Source organism: Lithobates pipiens, unplaced genomic scaffold (assembly GCF_037356315.1).
Source record: "Lithobates pipiens isolate NorthernLeopardFrog02 unplaced genomic scaffold, aLitPip1_a1.2 Scaffold_23, whole genome shotgun sequence".
In the NCBI taxonomy this organism is placed as follows: domain Eukaryota; kingdom Metazoa; phylum Chordata; class Amphibia; order Anura; family Ranidae; genus Lithobates; species Lithobates pipiens.
In genome coordinates, this window is record NW_027507785.1 from 77,384,518 (window position 1) to 77,403,284 (window position 18,767).

General features: G+C 44.9%; 1 protein-coding gene across 1 annotated transcript in view; it reads right to left on the bottom strand.

Annotated features, from left to right (window-relative positions):
• Nucleotides 1-18,029: 18,029 nt before the first annotated feature.
• The window catches only part of LOC143927121 (E3 ubiquitin-protein ligase DCST1-like), a 104,902-nt gene continuing 104,164 nt past the window's right edge, over nt 18,030-18,767 (bottom strand). Inside the window, exon 24 of the mRNA XM_077451076.1 lies at nt 18,030-18,548. Within this exon, the coding sequence (XP_077307202.1) occupies nt 18,309-18,548 (240 nt within the window). The 3' untranslated portion in view covers nt 18,030-18,308. The remainder of the gene's footprint in view (nt 18,549-18,767) is intronic.

The window sequence follows — 18,767 nt, forward strand, 5'->3', positions numbered from 1 at the left end:
GCACATCAACACAGAAGCCTTAATGCATCGCCCCGGGAACTTGTAAACACTTTCTGTAAAAAAACATTGTTTATAGGTTCATCCTGAAGGCCTCTTGAGCCCCCTAGGGAAAGAGAGCCTTGGCTGATGGGGGCATGGCTAGGGGTATGACAAGAGGAAGGATTTGGTTGGGACAGGTGGGATGGAATGAGCCTGAGCTCAGGGAACGTGTGCCCCAGGGAATTCTGGGTCTTTCCAGAGAGTCAGTTAGAAGAGCTGCCCATCCTCCCGCCGACTTTTTCCTATGTTATAGTATGTCACAGCTTGCTGCGGTTTTCATTACCTTGCCAGCAGTTAAAGTTGCTGTAACGGGCTATGCCCTTGATGGAAAATTGGAAGTAGGCTGTCTGTCCAGCACTTATGGTAAGAACAGGCCGCATTTCCCTCTTTTGGTTAAGTGCTAACAGTACGACTGTGACTGGCACTGGTTAAATATGTTCACATGTTATGTGTTGGAATTTAATAGCCGTGGCCTTGCCCTTTCCAACCTAATGGTTGTGTTTTATTTTTTTTGTTTAATAAATGTTTATTAGAGACAAACAACAAACAAACATTGACAATAAGTGCATGGTTACATGTAGAGAATCAATATATCAGATCTTACACTATATTATTATAAGGCCCAGGATAAGGGAAAACCCAGTCCTCCTGAGGAGAGGAGGGGAATGGTTCCGCTGATAAGCATGGTTGACTCGAACGGGTTGTGAGGTTGAGCCACAGTCATTAGGACTGTGTGAGGAGATCCTTGTAGAATGAGGTGGTAGTGAATTCCCTCCAGCTAGACCACGTCCTAAGAACTCTCTGGGAAGTCTTCTTATTAGTGTGAGTCATGTCCTCCATGAGGTGAACTGCTGCAATCTTATGCATCCAGCATTTCATCGTTGGAATTTTGGGTTAGCCCCAAAGAGCGGGTATCAGTGCCTTGGCTGTTTTCAACAGGTGGGGGATTATGGAGCGTTTGTACCGGCCCACAGAGTCGGCTGTAGTGTGGAAGAGAATGGTCCAGGGATCATTGGGAAGGTTGATGCCTGAGATCTGCTCTATAATTTGGAGAATGTTGGACCAAAATGGTTTGATGAGTGGGCAAGACCACCAGATGTGTGCATGAGTGGCCCTGAACCCACAATTCCTCCAACATAACGGGGAGTTTTCAGGGAACATCTGGTGTAATTTCTCTGGAGTGTAGTGCCACCTGGTAAGCAACTTGTAGTTGACTTCAGCGATTTTGGAGGCAAGGGATGAAACATGAGTTAATTGCAGCACCTTTCCCTTTTGTAGGTCCCTGAGGTTTGCGTTTAGGTCCTCTTCCCATCTAGCCAGATAGGGTGGGTGTGAGTTGTAGAGGAGTTTGATAAGGGCCTTATAGAACAGCGATAGGCAGTGCAATGGAGGATCCTTTGGATAAAATACAGCTTCAAACTCATTGAGGCCCTCAGGACCTCGAGGTCGAGGCAGATCTCGTAGGAAGCACTGTAACTGAGCGTATCTCCACCTGTCCAGGAATGTAATTGGTTTGGTGCCAAGGCTATCCCATAAAGGCTTGATGATATTGGTCCGGAGGACCTGATGTAGTAGCAGGGGTCGATCAGGGGACCAGGTCCGGGTTGTGTTTTATTTAATGGGATAAAGGGCAAGGGTGGTGGGGGACTTGATCCCATTGTGTTACGTTAATTGGGACCTAAACCCATTGCGCCTCAGCAGTCATGCTTTTAACAGGCAAATACAGGTCCTAATTTCCCTCTCATAGGTCCTCCCCAATACAGATTTGTGCAAATGTTTGCTGCTTTGGTTCTCTCTACTATTTACTCGCTGCTACACCATTTACAGGAGCTCTTTTCCTCAGCCTTGCCTTACCTTTTGTTTTACTAATAGGATGGGTACAGAGGCGTTAGATAATGAGGTAGTCAGTACCATATGGAAAAGAGCAGCTCAAGCGCATAACTGACATTGGAAAATTTTATTTTGAAACTCCTTGTAGTCCCTTTGGGAATGTTGCAGAAGTAGTTGGTACTTTACCCAAACTGTTGCTAAATTAAAATTGCCATTGCTGCAAGTTGCCTAAAAAGACTTTAGGCTTAAATAAAAGCAATCCAATTCATTAAAGGAACCCCGGGAGCGAATTCCATTTCTTCACTCACCACTTTTAATGATTTCTACCATGTCCTTGTGCATTTATATTCAGTAAGGCATAAAAAAACTGTCTAATATTTTGTGTAACAGCAGACAGAATCTGATGTGCTTCTGTGTTCTGTCAAGTTTTTATACCGGCAGACAAAACGTGCGTCAGATCTTGGTTGCTTGTCTGCTACTGCGCAGTGATGAGGGTAATGAGCACATGGGTACATTGGGTCTCGGAAGGTCATACACGATGCATCAGGATACTGTATTCAGAAGACGCTTTCTAAAAGTAGTTTATTTTTTGGATTTTATATAAAAAAAGACCATGGTTTTATTTAATACATTTTATCTGATACTATTATATAGCGGAAGAGAAAGGGTCATTCCAACCAAAATGACTCTTAGCCAACTATTTGTAATAATTCTCATGGCAAAACTTTTGCACCTCCAAATTCTGCTTATTTGCCTTGGTCAATACGAAGGTGTCTTTTTACTTGGCTAGAACTATAGACCTTTATAAAAAATGTACTATTTAAAATGGACTTGACTTCAAAATGTAAAAAAATTGCTATATTATAAGAAACATCTAGAAATGTCAATTGTGCTTAAAGTGGGAGTTCCGCCGTTTTTTTTTTTTTAAAAGCCAGCAGCTACAAATACTGCAGCTGCCACCTTTAAAATAAGGACACTTACCCGCCCAGCGCGCCCGCGATGACGGCAACCGAAGCCGATCTCTCGATCATCTCTCGGGTGCTGCCGCCGCCATCTTGGGTATGGGAATCAGGAAGTGGAGCCTTTCGGCTTCATTTCCCGGTTCCCTACTGCGCATGCACGAGTCGCGCTGCGCAATAAGGATGGTCCCCGCTGTCTCTGGGATCTGTGTGTTTCCCAGCAGGCAGCGGGGGACCTTCGGAAAGGGGCGTAGATTCTGCGGAAAGGGGCGTACCTTCTGCAGAATCTACGCCGGAAGTGGGTGCAGATACCTGTACTGTACAGGTACCTGCACCCCCTCCCCCCTGAAAGGTGCCAATTGTGGCGCCGGAGGGGGGGAGGGTTCCAATGAGCGGAAGGTCCACTTTAGGGTGGACCTCCGCTTTAAAGCTGAACTGCATGAATTATTTGTGTTGCATACAAGCTGAAAATTGGTAGTAGTTGGTGCTACTACAGTGATAGCCTTAAGTCGGCCATAGATGGTTGCCGAGTGGTCGTCAGCCCCTGTGACCCATGACCAGACCCTGTGTTATACCGTCTGACTACACGTGATCTTGATCCCTCCTGTACCTGATCTCTGGCTTGTTAGTCAACTCCATATTTTGCTTATCCTTCTTTTACAAAGATAAATGCACCTTTGATATACATACACTATATTACCAAAAGTATTGGGACGCCTGCCTTTACACACACATGAACTTTAATGGCATCCCAGTCTTAGTCCATAGGGTTCAATATTGAGTTGGCCCACCCTTTGCAGCTATAACAGCTTCAACTCTTCTAGAAAGGCTGTCCACAAGGTTTAGGAGTGTGTCTATGGGAGTGTTTGATCATTCTCCCAGAAGTGCATTTTGTGAGGTCAGACAGTGATGTTGGAGTGGCTCGCAGTCTGTGCTCTAATTCATAAAACAAAAAAAAAAAAAAAGATAATACGGCGCACTCTGAATATGACTAGTAAACAAACTCATATAGTGTTGCATGGGAATGAACATAGAGTAGAAATAGTATTATGACCACAATGTTCTGTTACAGTCAGTAATTTCCATGAAATATAAGGTAAAATAATTAAAATAGTTAAAAATAATTAAAAAGAAACTGTCCATAGGGGGCTGCCAGTTCTGAGTAGAACTGTAAAAAGTGCTCTGAAAAAGACAAATGGAAGAGGAATGGCGCCTTCTAAGTGCAGTAAAATGGTACATTTTAATAAAATTTTAAAAATCAATACACTCACAAAAGTGGTTCATAGATGGGCATTGTAATAATTTTAGCATCCGCTAGTCGCCGTCAGAGAGGAGAGGCCATCAGCTGTAAATCCGGCAGAGGGATATATGATGTGGATGGTCCCAGGTCCGAAAACACCGCTGGATACAATGTTTCCGGTGGTTGCAGAGCGCAAACACTGCGGGGATCGGCATCACTTACGGGTTAGCGGGGAGAAGCTCGCATTCGGGACATGCGTGTACCTTCTTCAGACTTCATCACTTCCCTGCTAACCCGGAAGTGATGGCGATCCCCGCCAACGCTGGTGCCTAGTGTTTGCGCTCCACAACCACCAGAAACATTGTATGCAGTGGTGTTTCCGGACCTGGGACCATCCACATCATCTATCCCTCTGCTGGAGGATATGATGCATGCATCCCTATGGGACAGCGGGTGAACATCCGCAGACACCCGCTATTGTCCGCCTCCAAAACAGTCCGATTCTGCAGACGGAGGAAAATCCTATTTTTCTATCCGTCTGCAGAGCGGATCGGATGCACGCGGACAGAGGGTCCGTGCTCATCCGATCCCCCATAGAGGAGAGTGGAGAGCTGACAGGGCGGTCCCTGCACAGTGTGCAGAGACCGCCCTGTCCGTCGCCGGCTCAGCTGGGACAACGGAGCGATCCCCGCTGAGCGAGCGGATCATCACGGGGCGGATCATTACTGATCCGCCCCGTGTGAAAGGGGCCTAAATCTAAGGGGTAGAGCTGAAATGAGGGGAAGCTCTGCTGATTTTATCATCCAATCATGTGCAAGCTCAAATGCTGTTTTTTATTTTCCTTGCATGTCCCCCTCGGATCTACAGCGACTGCATTTCCAAGTGCACTTTCAGTGCAAAGTGGATTTTCCTTTAGTATATATCCCCCACAGTCTTTTTTGCCTTCAGTAAATCAACCTGTGTGTCTTAAGCCCCATACACACTATCAGTTTGTCTGCTGAGTTTTTCCTTCAGATTTACCAAAACCATGTAGTACAAGGGCCTGCCTGATTGCATACAAATTGAAACATCTAAGGTTTGACCTCATATTATATGGTTTTGGTAAATCTGAAGGAAAAACTCAGCAGAAAAACTGATAGTGTGTATGGGGCTTTATAGACACACAGACTGGCACATATGAATGCCCCCATAGCAAGCGGTTTGCTATGGGGGCACTCAGCAGGGAAGGGGCCAGGAGTGCCGTCAGGGGACAAGAGAAGTGGAGGATTGAGGCTGCTCTGTGCAAAGCCACTGCACAGAGAAAGTAAATATGACATGTAAATTAACCACTTAAGGACCGGAAGGATTTACCCACTTAATGACCAGGCCATTTTTTCCAATACGGCACTGTGTCGCTTTAACTGACAATTGTACTCAAACAAAATTGACGTCCTTTTTTTCCCACACATAGAGCTTTCTTTTTGTGGTATTTGATCACCTCTTCATTTTTAGTTTTTTGCACTATAAACAATTTTGAAAAAATATATATATATTTTTTTACTTTTTGCTATAATAAATATGCCCAAAAATGTAAACAAATGTCTTCATCAGTTTAGGCCAATATGCTTTCTTCTACATATTTTTTGGTAAAAAAAAAAAAAAAAAAATTGCAATAAGCGTATATTGATTGGTTTGCGCAAAAGTTATAGCATCTACAAAACAGGGGATTGATTTATGGCATATTTATTATTTTTTTAAAGTAATAGCGAGGCTCTGAGATTTTTTGTGGGACTGCGACATAGCGGGAGACAGATCGGACACTCTTGTTACGATTTTGGGACCATTGACATTTATACAGTGATCAGTGCTATAAAATTGCACTGATTATTGTGTAAATGCCACTGGCAGGGAAGGGATTATCACTAGGGGGTGATTAAGGGGTTAAATGTGTGTTCCCTCATGTGTGTTTCTAACTGTAGAGGAGACATATCACTGTTCCTACAAATCCCCGTTCTGGCTCTCGTGTCTGCAATTGGTGGTGACCGGGGGCCCCCCGCCTTGCAGCGGGCACGCCATGGCTCTTAAAGGAATCAGCGTATAAGTATGGCATTTCACGGGAACAAACCACTTTGCCGACATATATGTGCATGAGCTGGGTGGCAAGTAGTTAAAAAGAAAAAAAAAATCTGGGCCTGTAGTATTACTTTCATATTTACTTCAAATACAGATGAATGTAAAGTGGTTGTATATTCATTCCGATGACTTTTATTTAAATTGACAATTGCAGGTTTCTAAACTAGTTGCGCTATATGAATGTCCTCTTACCTGCTTGCCTAGCGTGTACTCTGTATACTTCTCGCTAATGACATTATGCCCACATGGGGGGCGGATCCAGGGGGGGCACCGGGACAATTGCCCCCCCCCCCCAGAAATTAGTTGTGGATGGGCGGCTGGGTGGGTGAGAGAGCGGCGGCTTCGTGGGCGGGCTGGGCTGCTGGGTGGCTTGGTGTGTGAACAGGCGGGCGGCGGCTGAGAGAGCGGAGCAGTCAACTGAGCACCCTAGTGTGTGAGTAGGCGGCTGGCCAATCAGTGAGTGATGACACCATCTCTCACCACCCCGCGCCCGCCCTGCAGTAACTTCTGCCCTCATTGTGCAGGCAGCGTGGGCAACAGAGAGATTACATTATCTCTCTGCTGCCTGACTCTGGGTGGGACAAAGCAAAACACCACCTTGGCAGGCAAGAGACAATCCGCAAGGTGTGGCAGGTGATGTGGAAAGTGACAATCTGCATCTGGTGACGTGGCAAGTGACAATCCGCAATGTGTGGCAGGTGACGTGACAATCCACATCTGGTGGCAGGCAACGGTGGCAAGTGACACACTCAGGGCTCCCACTTATTCTGCATTATGGTGAGTTGAACCATTTAATTTTATATTACAATGTAATAATATAAATAATGCGCTTCAATCATCCTGACACCATAACAACCATGGTGCCAGCATGACTGAAGCGCCAACACCAGCCATTTCCCCGATAAATTGCCCGCAAAAATACTTATTTTCTGGCAATGCCCCTCCCGAGACTAGACTCTGTATCCGCCCCTGGTGCACATGCGCCGTATGTCCTATTTTTCTGCCAAGCAGAGACCCTGCCGGAAAAATGCAGGGTCTATGCCGGGTGCTGCGTCATTTCCTAGCGTCGACATCAGGCCCGACATCCCATGATACTTGCTTATAGTCTTTCCGTTTTCTAAAGAGGCTTGGACACCGCTATTACTGCGCATGCGCAGGATCATGGAGAGGGAAGGCTACTGTGGGCGGAAGTAAATTAGAAAGCAGATGTGGAAGAACAGTTACTATGGCGCTGGCTAAGATCGAGGATGAGCGTTTCTAATATAAATGAAAAATGACAGTAGTTTACTGGTGATATACTATGTGTATATACATATATGTATATTTAAATATATATATATATATATATATATATATATATATATATATATATATATATATATATATATATATATATATATATGGATATAAGGAGATGTAAACAAAAACAGGACTACTGCACATTTGCGTTTGTTCCCATTTTATTTCTTCTAGTTTTTTTAAATTGCTCCAATGACAATATGATATAGCTATGTTCATTTTTGTTTAGTATTTCCTTGCAGCATCTTGGAAATGCCCTTTTAAGAGGACATAGTTGTAGCTCAAAAACATGCTTTGATAACAGGATACGATTGTAGTCCATTTTTTTTCCATCTTTACAAATGAATACTCCAGTCTCTGAAGTTCTCCATATTTTGCTGGTGGCTAATCAAATCCTGGAAAGTGGCTATGGCGAAACCCAAACAGGTCAGAACCTGTTATATGTATAATTTGTGTCCTACCCTAAAACATGCGATAATTGAAAGGGAATCTAATTCGATGGCCCTGACTTTTGCTGAATAATGGCCATGTTGCTCACTAAATCCAATTTACGTTTTCGTTGTCTCTCCTCCTGAGATTACACATCATTTCCAGATAATTCTAATACACTGCAGGTTCAAAGAATCCCTATTACTTTATCAAATCTTATTTACAGTATCTGGAGGAGAATAAAATAATAGGACGAGCAGTTTCATGAGGACAATTCATCATTTGGAAGCCCTCTGTGGAAAAGCGGAGCACGGAAATGTGCGCCCATCGTCCATGGCTCAATATATCACAAGCAGCACAATGCAGCCGTGACTCGCCACCAAGATAATGGCTTCGGTGCTGATTGTCATAATAACAATGCGAGAATGTTGAGTGTAGGAAATAATTATTCAGCCCATCCCATGCGCCCAGGTGCTCATTGGTAGCTGCAGTAGAATTATATAGAAGACAGTAAAGTGAAAGCTTTATTTGTATGATTTATATGTAGGAAATGGAACAAATATAAGCAAATTAAAGTGTGAGCTGCAAAATATGTCCCAGTCATATGATCCGGGTTTAATCGTGATTTAGTAACTCATCTCTATCCATTATAAGGAATGTTACACCCAGTCAAAAATGTACGCTGGGTTCACACATATGTAATGCAGGGACCGGCGCAATTCTAGTGCGGGTTCCCACATCACGTCACTCACAGGCAATTCACACTGCCCTCTGCGAACCGCTACGGGTGTCAATAGAAAGTTAATGACACCCCTCAGATCGGTTCACAGATGGCAGTGCGAACTGTCAAATGGTGCAGGAATCGTATTGCATGGGTGTTCGCACCCAGGTCATGCTTCCAGTGCGGACCATTTAGGTGCGAATAGGATGTGATTTCAGACATCCAGTTTGTATGGTTGAATTTGTATCTCACAGTCACCGCATGTGATCTACCCAGCAATTTGGTGCGAATCGCCTGCACTGACTGTGTTCGCACCAGTCCCAGCCTTATGCGTAACTCCAGGAATTATCTTTTTTGCATCTTTACATTGATCTAGCTAGGCTCGACGTAAGTCTCCATATTGGTTATCTGGAGGGCCAATGGGGATGCTGAAAATCACTGTAGTAGTCGATGCTACATACAGCGATAGCTGTGATCTTCTGGGTGCTGCTCCAGCGGCTTCCCCTCTGCACACTAAGCGCAAGGAGTCACTTGCTGGTACTGTGGCCATTCTTAGAAGGTTTTGTATTTTTTTCCATTTCTTCTTTCTTTAACTGTGCAAAGTGGAGAACATGAGGTCGTCCACCCTTCTTCTCCACCTTATCCAATCAGAGAACACATTGTATTCTTGAAAAAAAAAAATACAGGGCATTCTCTGAATGATAGCATTGTTGAGCGACTTCCTGTTGTCGGTGTGCAGAGGGGAGACCACTGGTGAAGAACCCAGAAAATCATGGCTATCACTGTAGCGTGGGCTGCATCAGTGATTTTCAGCATCCCCAATGGCCCCCTGGATATCAAATATGGATACATATATCCACCCAAGCTGGACCAATGTAAGTTTGCAAAAAAAACAATTTGCTGGAGTTCTGTTTTAAAGTCAGTTTTAAAAAACAAAAAACTGCTAGCAGGCATAAGGTGCAGACACTTAGAGGTGCCTGTACATATCTCCAGTGGCTTTAATTGTTTCAAGCACCCTCAAATGTCTTGGGTGTAATGTGGAAGCTTGCCTGCTCCCTCCACCCTTACCTATTGACCCATCATTAGAGATGGGCCCGATGTTCGTAGAACAAACTAACATATGGGGCGCTCGCAGGACGTTCGCCCACCATGGAGTGCCCCATAATGCACTGCTCCTTACCATGAATCAGACTGAGACAGAAGTACAGTTAAATCTCACTTGTTTAAGAATAATAAAAAAAGGAAAACAGGGTAAACGTAGTCAAAATATAGCCAAAGTTACATAGTTAGTCAGGTTGAAAAAAAGACACAAGTCCATGCAGTTCAACCACAAAAAAAAAAAAAAATGATATATATATATATATATATTTATTATTAATAATAATAATAATAATAATAATAATATCATACCAGCTCATATACCCAATTCTATACCCACAGTTGATCCAGAGGAAGGCAAAAAACCCCAGCAGAGCATGATCCAATTTGCTAAAGCAGGGGAAAAAAATTCCTTCCTGATCCCCCGAGAGGCAATCGGATTATATTATGTACACTTAGGAAATAATCCAGGCCTTTCTTAAAGCAATCCACTGAGCTGGCCATAACCACCTCTGCAGGGAGTTTATTCCACATTTTCACAGCTCTTACTGTGAAGAAACCTTTCCGTATTTGGAGATGAAATCTCTTTTCCTCTAGACGTAAAGGGTGCCCCCTTGTCCTCTTTGTTGACTGTAAAGTGAATTACTCGACACCAAGTTCACTATATGGACCCCTTATATATTTGTACATGTTGATCATATCCCCCCTTAATCTCCTCTTATAAATTCAGTTCCTCTAAACTTTCCTCCATGTCTCTTATCAGTTTGGTTGCCCTTCTCTGCACTTTCTCCAGTTCCCCGATATCCTTTTTGAGAACTGGTGCCCAAAACTGAACTGCATATTCCAGATGAGGTCTTACTAATGATTTCAACAGGGGCAAAATGATATCTCTCTCTCTCTCTCTCTCTCTCTCTCTCTCTCTCTGGAGTACATGCCTCTGTTAATACAGGAAAGGACTTTGCTCGCTTTGGAAACTGCAGCTTGGCATTGCATGCTATTATTGAGCTTCCCCCAGTTGTACTCCCCCTAGCATGTATGATGCATGCATATTCTTAGCCCCCAAGTGCATAACTACATTTCTCAACATTAAACCTCATCTGCCACATAGTCGCCCAATTAAACATTGCATTGAAGTCGGCTTGTAAATTGGAGACATCCTGTAAGGACGTTATTCCACTGCATAGCTTGGTGTCATCTGCAAAGACGGAAATGTTACTTTTGATCCCAGACCCAATATCATTTATAAAGATATTAAAAAGTAAGGGTCCCAACACTGAACCTTGGGGTACACCACTGATAACCTTAGACCATTCAGAGTAAGAATCATTAACCACTACTCTCTGAATTCTGTCTTTTAGACAGTTTTTACAAACTGATATTTCCAAACCTGTAGACTTTACCTTACACATGAGCCGTGTGTGGGGAACTGGGTCGAACGTTTTTGCAAAATCCAAGTATATCACGTCCACCGCCACCCCTCTGTCCAAGGTTTTACTTACCACCTCATAAAAAGAAATCAGGTTTGTCTGACAAATTCTGTCTTTCATGAATCCATGCTGTCTGTTGCTTAAAATATTTTTTTCCTGTAAGAACTCGTCTATGTGGTCTTTTATTAATCCCTCCAGTATCTTCCCAACTATAGAAGTTAAACTAATGGGTCTATAGTTACTTAGTAAAGACTTTGTTCCTTTTTAACCACTTGGGATCCACGCTATTGCCAAATGACGGCATTAGCGCGGACCTACATTTCCGGGACTACGTCTATTGACGTCGTCCCGTGTACGAGCGGCCTGCGCGCCCCCCTGAGGGGCACGCGCGGCGCGCTCTGTGATCGGCGAGTCCATGAGACTCGCCTGATCACCGATCCGTGCAAGGGGTCGATCCCGACCCCTTATCACGTGATCAGCTGTCAGCCAATGACAGCTGATCATGTGATAGAACGGAGTCGGTAATCGGCTATTATTCCTCCTCGCGCTGACAGCACGAGGAGAAAAAAAAAAAGCCGATCACCGGCGGCCGTGATCGGGACATCAGTCCCGATCACGGCCATCAATACAAGGGACCACCTGCCACCTGCCAGTGCCCACCTGCCTCCCACAGTGCCATCCTGAAGTAAAAGTAAAAGCAAAAGTAAGTGCCCCCCGTCAGTGCCCCCCGTCAGTGCCCATAGTGCCCACAGTGCCACCCACAGTGACACCCACATTGCCACCCCACAGTGCCACCCCACAGTGCCACCCACAGTGCCACCCACAGTGCCCACAATCTGCCTCAAAGGTGCTGCACCCCAGTGCCGCCCATCAGTGCCCAGCAGTGCCGCCCATCAGTGCCCAGCAGTGCCGCCCATCAGTGCCCAGCAGTGCCACCTATCAGAGCCACCTATCAGTGCCACCTATCAGTGCCCATCAGTCCCATCTATCTGTGGTACCTATCAGTGCCCATCCGTGCCACCCATCCGTGCCACTTATCCGTGCCACCCATCCGTGCCATCTTATCTGTGCCCATCTTTGCCCATCAGTGCCGCCTTATCTGTGCCCATCGGTGCCGCCTTATCTGTGCCTATTAGTGCCACCTTAACTATGCCTATCAGTGCCCACCAGTGCAGCCTATCAGTGCCCACCAATGCAGCCTATCAGTGCCCACCAATGCAGCCCATCAGTGCCCACCAATGCAGCCTATCAGTGCCGCCTAATCAGCGCACTTCAATGAAGGAGAAAAATGACCCGTTTGCAAAATTTTATAACAAACTATTAAAACATGATTTTTTTTTTTTTTTTTTGCATCTTTTTTTGTTTGTTTAGCAAAAAATAAAACTCCGAGCTGTAACTAAATACCACCAAAAGAAAGCTCTATTTGTGGGAAAAAAATGATAAAAATTTCATTTGGGTACAGTGTTGTATGCCCGCGCAATTGTCATTCAAAGTGCATCAGCGCTGAAAGCTGAAAATTGGTCTGGGACTGAGGGGGGTTTAAGTGCCCAGTAAGCAAGTGGTTAAATATAGGCACCACATTGGTGTACTCAGGAGAAGCAGCAGAATGCATTTTGGGGTGTAATTCCACATATAACCATGCCATGTTTGAACAATATATCCTTTAGTTACAACTTTGCGCAAAAAAAGTGTAATTTTTCCAAAACTTGTGACAAAATATAAAATATTCCATGGACTCAACATGCCTATCAGCAAATAGCTTGGGGTGTCTACTTTCCAAAAAGGGGTAATTTGGGGGGGTTTTGAACTGTCCTGGCATTTTCTGCACAACATTTAGAAGCTTATGTCACACATCACCCATTCTTCTAACCACTTGAAGACAAAGCCGTTTCTGACACTTTGTTTACCTACGTTAGTGATGCCAATGTCATGGGGTTAAACCCTTTATTGGGTAAAATATGGCAGGTGCCCTGACGCTCTAAAAAAAATATATAGCTAAACTGCGTCACCTGTGACACTTATACTGTGATCACAGGTGAAAGGGGGTAATAAAGGGGTTAAACCTTTATGGGGGGTTAGGGGGGTCCCTAGACCCATCTGTGTCTAAGACTAATTACCCTAACACTGACACCAGTACAGCGATCAAAAAAAAAAATCTGATTGCTGTACTGGGTGACGCAGTGACAGGTGGTGAAGGGGTTAACTAGGGGGGTGAATTGTGTGCCTGTGTTACCTGGTGTCAGTGTATTGTTGTGCAACTCACTTTTAGATGTTATCTCTCCTCGGTCTGGAATGGAAAAGACCGACGCGAGGAGAGATGACATCACTTCCCCTGTCAGCGTTTATAGTTACATGATGGGGAAAGGATCTCATTCGTCAGGACCCTTCACCAAGTCCAGGCCAGATATCATTGGCCTGGGCCTGGGGATTGATCAAATCCGAAGGCTGCGACTGGCCGGGGGGGGGGGGGGGGAGATTTATTCCATCCATTACATCTCAATAATTTCAGCTACATTCACAGAATAGAAGGAGCACTGCCACTTTCTCTCTGTGCTAAAAGCTGTTAAATTTCACACCATCCATAGTTTGTGAAATTATGTGAACGAGTGGATGTGCATTCCACATTAATTTATTAATAACATTACTGGAAGAGATTGGCAAGCAAACATAGCCCTCTGTTTCTGCCACTCTTAGTCTTGAGCTAACATGGCTCATAGGAAACAGAATAAGGAAACTTTCACTGATAGAAAGAGAATGGCCTTGGAAAATCTGGAAACATTATATTGTGCCTAGCATATCCACATTACAATTAGGGATGAGCTTGAGTTTGGTTTGAACCCAAGTTCAGTTGACCCAGGACGTTAGCTGTCATTGCACTCAGTGGGCTGTGAACAGAAGATTTCCTGCCTATCAGCTGACGTACACAAAAGATGTGGGGATTCTCATGACATCATTGGCCTAATATGTGCACATGGCCATAGTAAGTCAATCTCACTGACCTTGTTGGAATACATTGTTTATGAATGTTGTGCAACAACTACATCAGCCAGTAGATGGCAGTATTTATTAGTAGCTGCATCTATGGTTAAACGTTATGTCTTTTCTCTGCATTATAAAGTTACCTGTCTGCAGTTAAAGCAAAAAGGGAAGCTCTGCTTGTCTGCCCACTTTGTTTTGGGGGTGGGGGTGAAATCACCTCCTACAGTGCTGGAGTGGCTGATTTACGTATCATGGGAGCAAATGCTGTTGCTGTCAAGATAAATAAATCAGTGCTGCAGCTGAATGGCGTACCTGCTAAGCAAATGATCGTTAACTATAAAACAAAGTAACATTACAGCATAACAGTAAGACATACCATACCTGCAAAGCAAATACAATAAAACATAGTAAAAATTAAACATTTTTTAACGCAATCTGTGCCTAAAATATATATATGCCGAAGCATGGGGGCATCCTCCCCAAAAGGTAGGAGCACATCGCTCCTCCACCCCTGCCCCCATGCTTTGGCATATATGCTCTTTTTTTAAACTGTGGTGGTGAAATCACCTCCTACAGCGCTGGAGTCGCTGATTTACATATCATGAGTGCAAACGCTGTTGCTGTCAAGATAAATAAATCAGTACTGCAGCTGAATGGCATACCTGCTCAGCAAATGATGGCTAACAATAAAACAAGGTAACATTACAGTATAACAGTAAGCCCTTGTACACACGGTCGGAGATTCCGACAACCAAATCCATCGGATTTTGTCAGACGGATTTTGTCCGAAACTGTTGCATACACACGGTCGGACAAAGTTGGTGGAAAATCCGACTTGATTACGTTATTTCGTTACGACGGGACTACGTTCACGCTAGTAGCCAATAGCTTTGGTGTAGGAATTTGATCTGAGCATGCGTGGCACTTTGTCCGATCGGAATTCTCTACACATGATCGGAGTATGTCCGATCGGAGCATTTTGTCCAAAAATTTTACCAACAAGTTGGAAAACTTGGTCCGTCGGATATTCCGACGGAAACAGTCCGATGTAGACCACACACAGTCGGAATATCCGACAAAACGGTCCGATCGGACACATTCCGTCGGACTCTCCGACCGTGTGTACAAGGGCTAAGACATACCATACCTGCAAAGCAAATACAATAAAACATAGTAAAAATAAAACATTTTTTAATGCAATCTGTGTGTAAAAAATATATGCCGAAGCACAGGGGCATCCTCCCACAAAAGGAGCAAATCGCTCCTCCACCCCTGCTGCCCCCATGCTTCAGCATATATGCTCTTTTTTTTAACTGTGGTGGTGAAATCACCTACAGCGCTGAGTTGCTGATTTATGTACCATGGAATAAATGCTGTTGCTGTCAAGATAAATAAATCAGTGCTGCAGCTGAATGGCGTACCTGCTAAGCAAATGATCGTTAACTATAAAACAAAGTAACATTACAGCATAACAGTAAGACATACCATACCTGCAAAGCAAATACAATAAAACATAGTAAAAATTTAAAAATGTTTAATGCAATCTGTGCCTAAAATATATATATATGCCGAAGCATGGGGGCATCCTCCCCAAAAGGTAGGAGCACATCGCTCCTCCACCCCTGCCCCCATGCTTTGGCATATATTTGCTCTTTTTTTTTAACTATGGTGGTGAAATCACCTCCTACAGCGCTGGAGTTGCTGATTTACGTATCATGGGAGCAAACGCTGTTGCTGTCAAGATAAATTGATCAGTGCTGCAGCTGAATGGTGTACCTGCTAAGCAAATGATGGTTAACAATAAAACAAAGTAACATTACAGTATACTCTATGTCTTTTCTCTGCATTATAAAGTTTCCTGTTTCCTGTCTGCAGTTAAAGCAGAGCTCCACCCAAAAAGGGAAGCTCTGCTTGTTTGCCCACCCCCCCCCCCTTCTGCCACATTTGACAACTGAAACTGTGCCTAAAGAATATACTGTATGTCGAAGCATGGGGGCAATCCTCCCATAATGTTAGGAGCAAATCGCTCCTCCGCCCCTGTCCCCATGCTTTGGCATATATGCTATTTTCTGTTTCCTGTCTGCAGTTAAAGCAGAGCTCCACCCAAAAAGGGAATCTCTGCTTGTCTGCCCCACCCCCCCCCCCCCCCCCGCTGCCATATTTTACAACTCAATCTGTGCCTAAAGAATATGTCTAAGCATGGGGGCAATCCTCCCCTAATGTTAGGAGCAAATTGCTCCTCCGCCCCTGTCCCCATGCTTTGGCATATATGCTATTTTCTGTTTCCTGTCTGCAGTTAAAGCAGAGCTCCACCCAAAAAGGGAAGCTCTGCTTGTCTGCCCCACCCCGCCCCCCCACCTGCTGCCATATTTGACAACTCAATGTGTGCCTAAAGAATATGTCGAGGCATGGGGGCAATCCTCCCCTAATGTTAGGAGCAAATCGCTCCTCCGCCCCTGTCCCCATGCTTTGGCGTATATGCTATTTTCTGTTTCCTGTCTGCAGTTAAAGCAGAGCTCCACCCAAAAAGGGAAGCTCTGCTTGTCTGCCCCCCCCCCACCTGCTGTCATATTTTACAACTCAATCTGCGCCTAAAGAATATGTCTAAGCATGGGGGCAATCCTCCCCTAATGTTAGGAGCAAATTGCTCCTCCGCCCCTGTCCCCATGCTTTGGCATATATGCTATTTTCTGTTTCCTGTCTGCAGTTAAAGCAGAGCTCCACCCAAAAAGGGAAGCTTTGCTTGTCTGCCCCACCCCCCCCCCCCCCACCTGCTGCCATATTTTACAACTCAATCTGCGCCTAAAGAATATGTCTAAGCATGGGGGCAATCCTCCCCTAATGTTATGAGCAAATTGCTCCTCTGCCCCTGTCCCCATGCTTTGGCATATATGCTATTTTCTGTTTCCTGTCTGCAGTTAAAGCAGAGCTCCACCCAAAAAGGGAAGCACTGCTTGTCTGCCCCCCCCCCCACCATATTTTTCAACTCAATCTGTGCCTAAAGAATATGTCTAAGCATGGGGGCAATCCTCCCCTAATGTTAGGAGCAAATCGCTCCTCCGCCCCTGTCCCCATGCTTTGGCATATATGCTATTTTCTGTTTCCTGTCTGCAGTTAAAGCAGAGCTCCACCCAAAAAGGGAAGCTCTGCTTGTCTGCCCCACCCCGCCCCCCCACCTGCTGCCATATTTGACAACTCAATGTGTGCCTAAAGAATATGTCGAGGCATGGGGGCAATCCTCCCCTAATGTTAGGAGCAAATCGCTCCTCCGCCCCTGTCCCCATGCTTTGGCATATATGCTATTTTCTGTTTCCTGTCTGCAGTTAAAGCAGAGCTCCACCCAAAAAGGGAAGCTCTGCTTGTCTGTGACACCACCCCCCCCCCCCCGCTGCCATATTTGACAACTCAATCTGGGCCTAAAGAATATGTCTAAGCATGGGGGCAATCCTCCCCTAATGTTAGGAGCAAATCGCTCCTCCGCCCCTGTCCCCATGCTTTGGCATATATGCTATTTTCTGTTTCCTGTCTGCAGTTAAAGCAGAGCTCCACCCAAAAAGGGAAGCTCTGCTTGTCTGCCCCCCCCCCCCTCCCCCCACCTGCTGCCATATTTGACAACTCAATCTGTGCCTAAAGAATATGTCATGGCATGGGGACAATCCTCCCCTAATGTTATGAGCAAATCGCTCCTCCACCCCTGCCCGCATGCATATATGCTCTTTTTTTAACTGTGGTGGTTAAATCACCTCCTACAGCGCTGGAGTCGCAAATCACTCCTCCACCCCTACCCTCAAGCGTCCCTCTGTCCTCTTCCCACGGCGTCCCTTTATCTCATCCCACGGCATCCCTCTCTGTCCCCCTCCCACGGGATCCCTTTGTATTTATCCCATGGCAGCCTTCTTTCCCCTTCCCATGGCATCCCTCTTCCCCTTTAAACGGGGTCCCTCTGTCCTCTTCCCAAAGCATCCCTCTGTCCTTTTCCCACAGCGTCCCTCCGTCCTCATCCCATGGTGTTCCTCTGTCCTCACCCCACGGCGTCCATTAGTCCTCATCCCACGGTGTTCCTATATGTTCCCCCTGATGGCACACAGGGTCTTAAAATCCCATGTAGGTTTTTTCCTTTTTTGGAGTTTCAGATAATCCCAGGTGTCAAAAGACATTCCACTCTAGTCACTGCCCTACTCGCTGTCACTGAAGTCAGGACCTAGAATGAAATCATCATCATGTGGTTTGCATGCAAAGCATATTTTTCTCATGTCCCTCCAGCACAGACGGCAGTAGACGGTTTCACAATCCGGTGTTGGACACACAACTGATTTCTTCGTCTCACTTCGATCACACACTAAGCAGCGTCTTCTGATGAACCTTTTCGTCCACTTAGTTAAAGAATTGGTGAAAGCGCCCATTTTGGTCTTCCGCTAAAAGAAAGGAAACAAAATCACAATCAAACAATCGGTTCTTTCTTTCATTTTCAAGAGAATAGGTATAACTAGGTGAATAGGTGACTACTAAATAGGTGACAACTAAAGTGATTCTCTGCTTCCCCAGGAATCGGGCAGGTATGGAACAAGCATACTTCCATTGGTTCATGCTGAACCATTGTAAGTATGCAAAAATATCTATACATGAAATTCAGC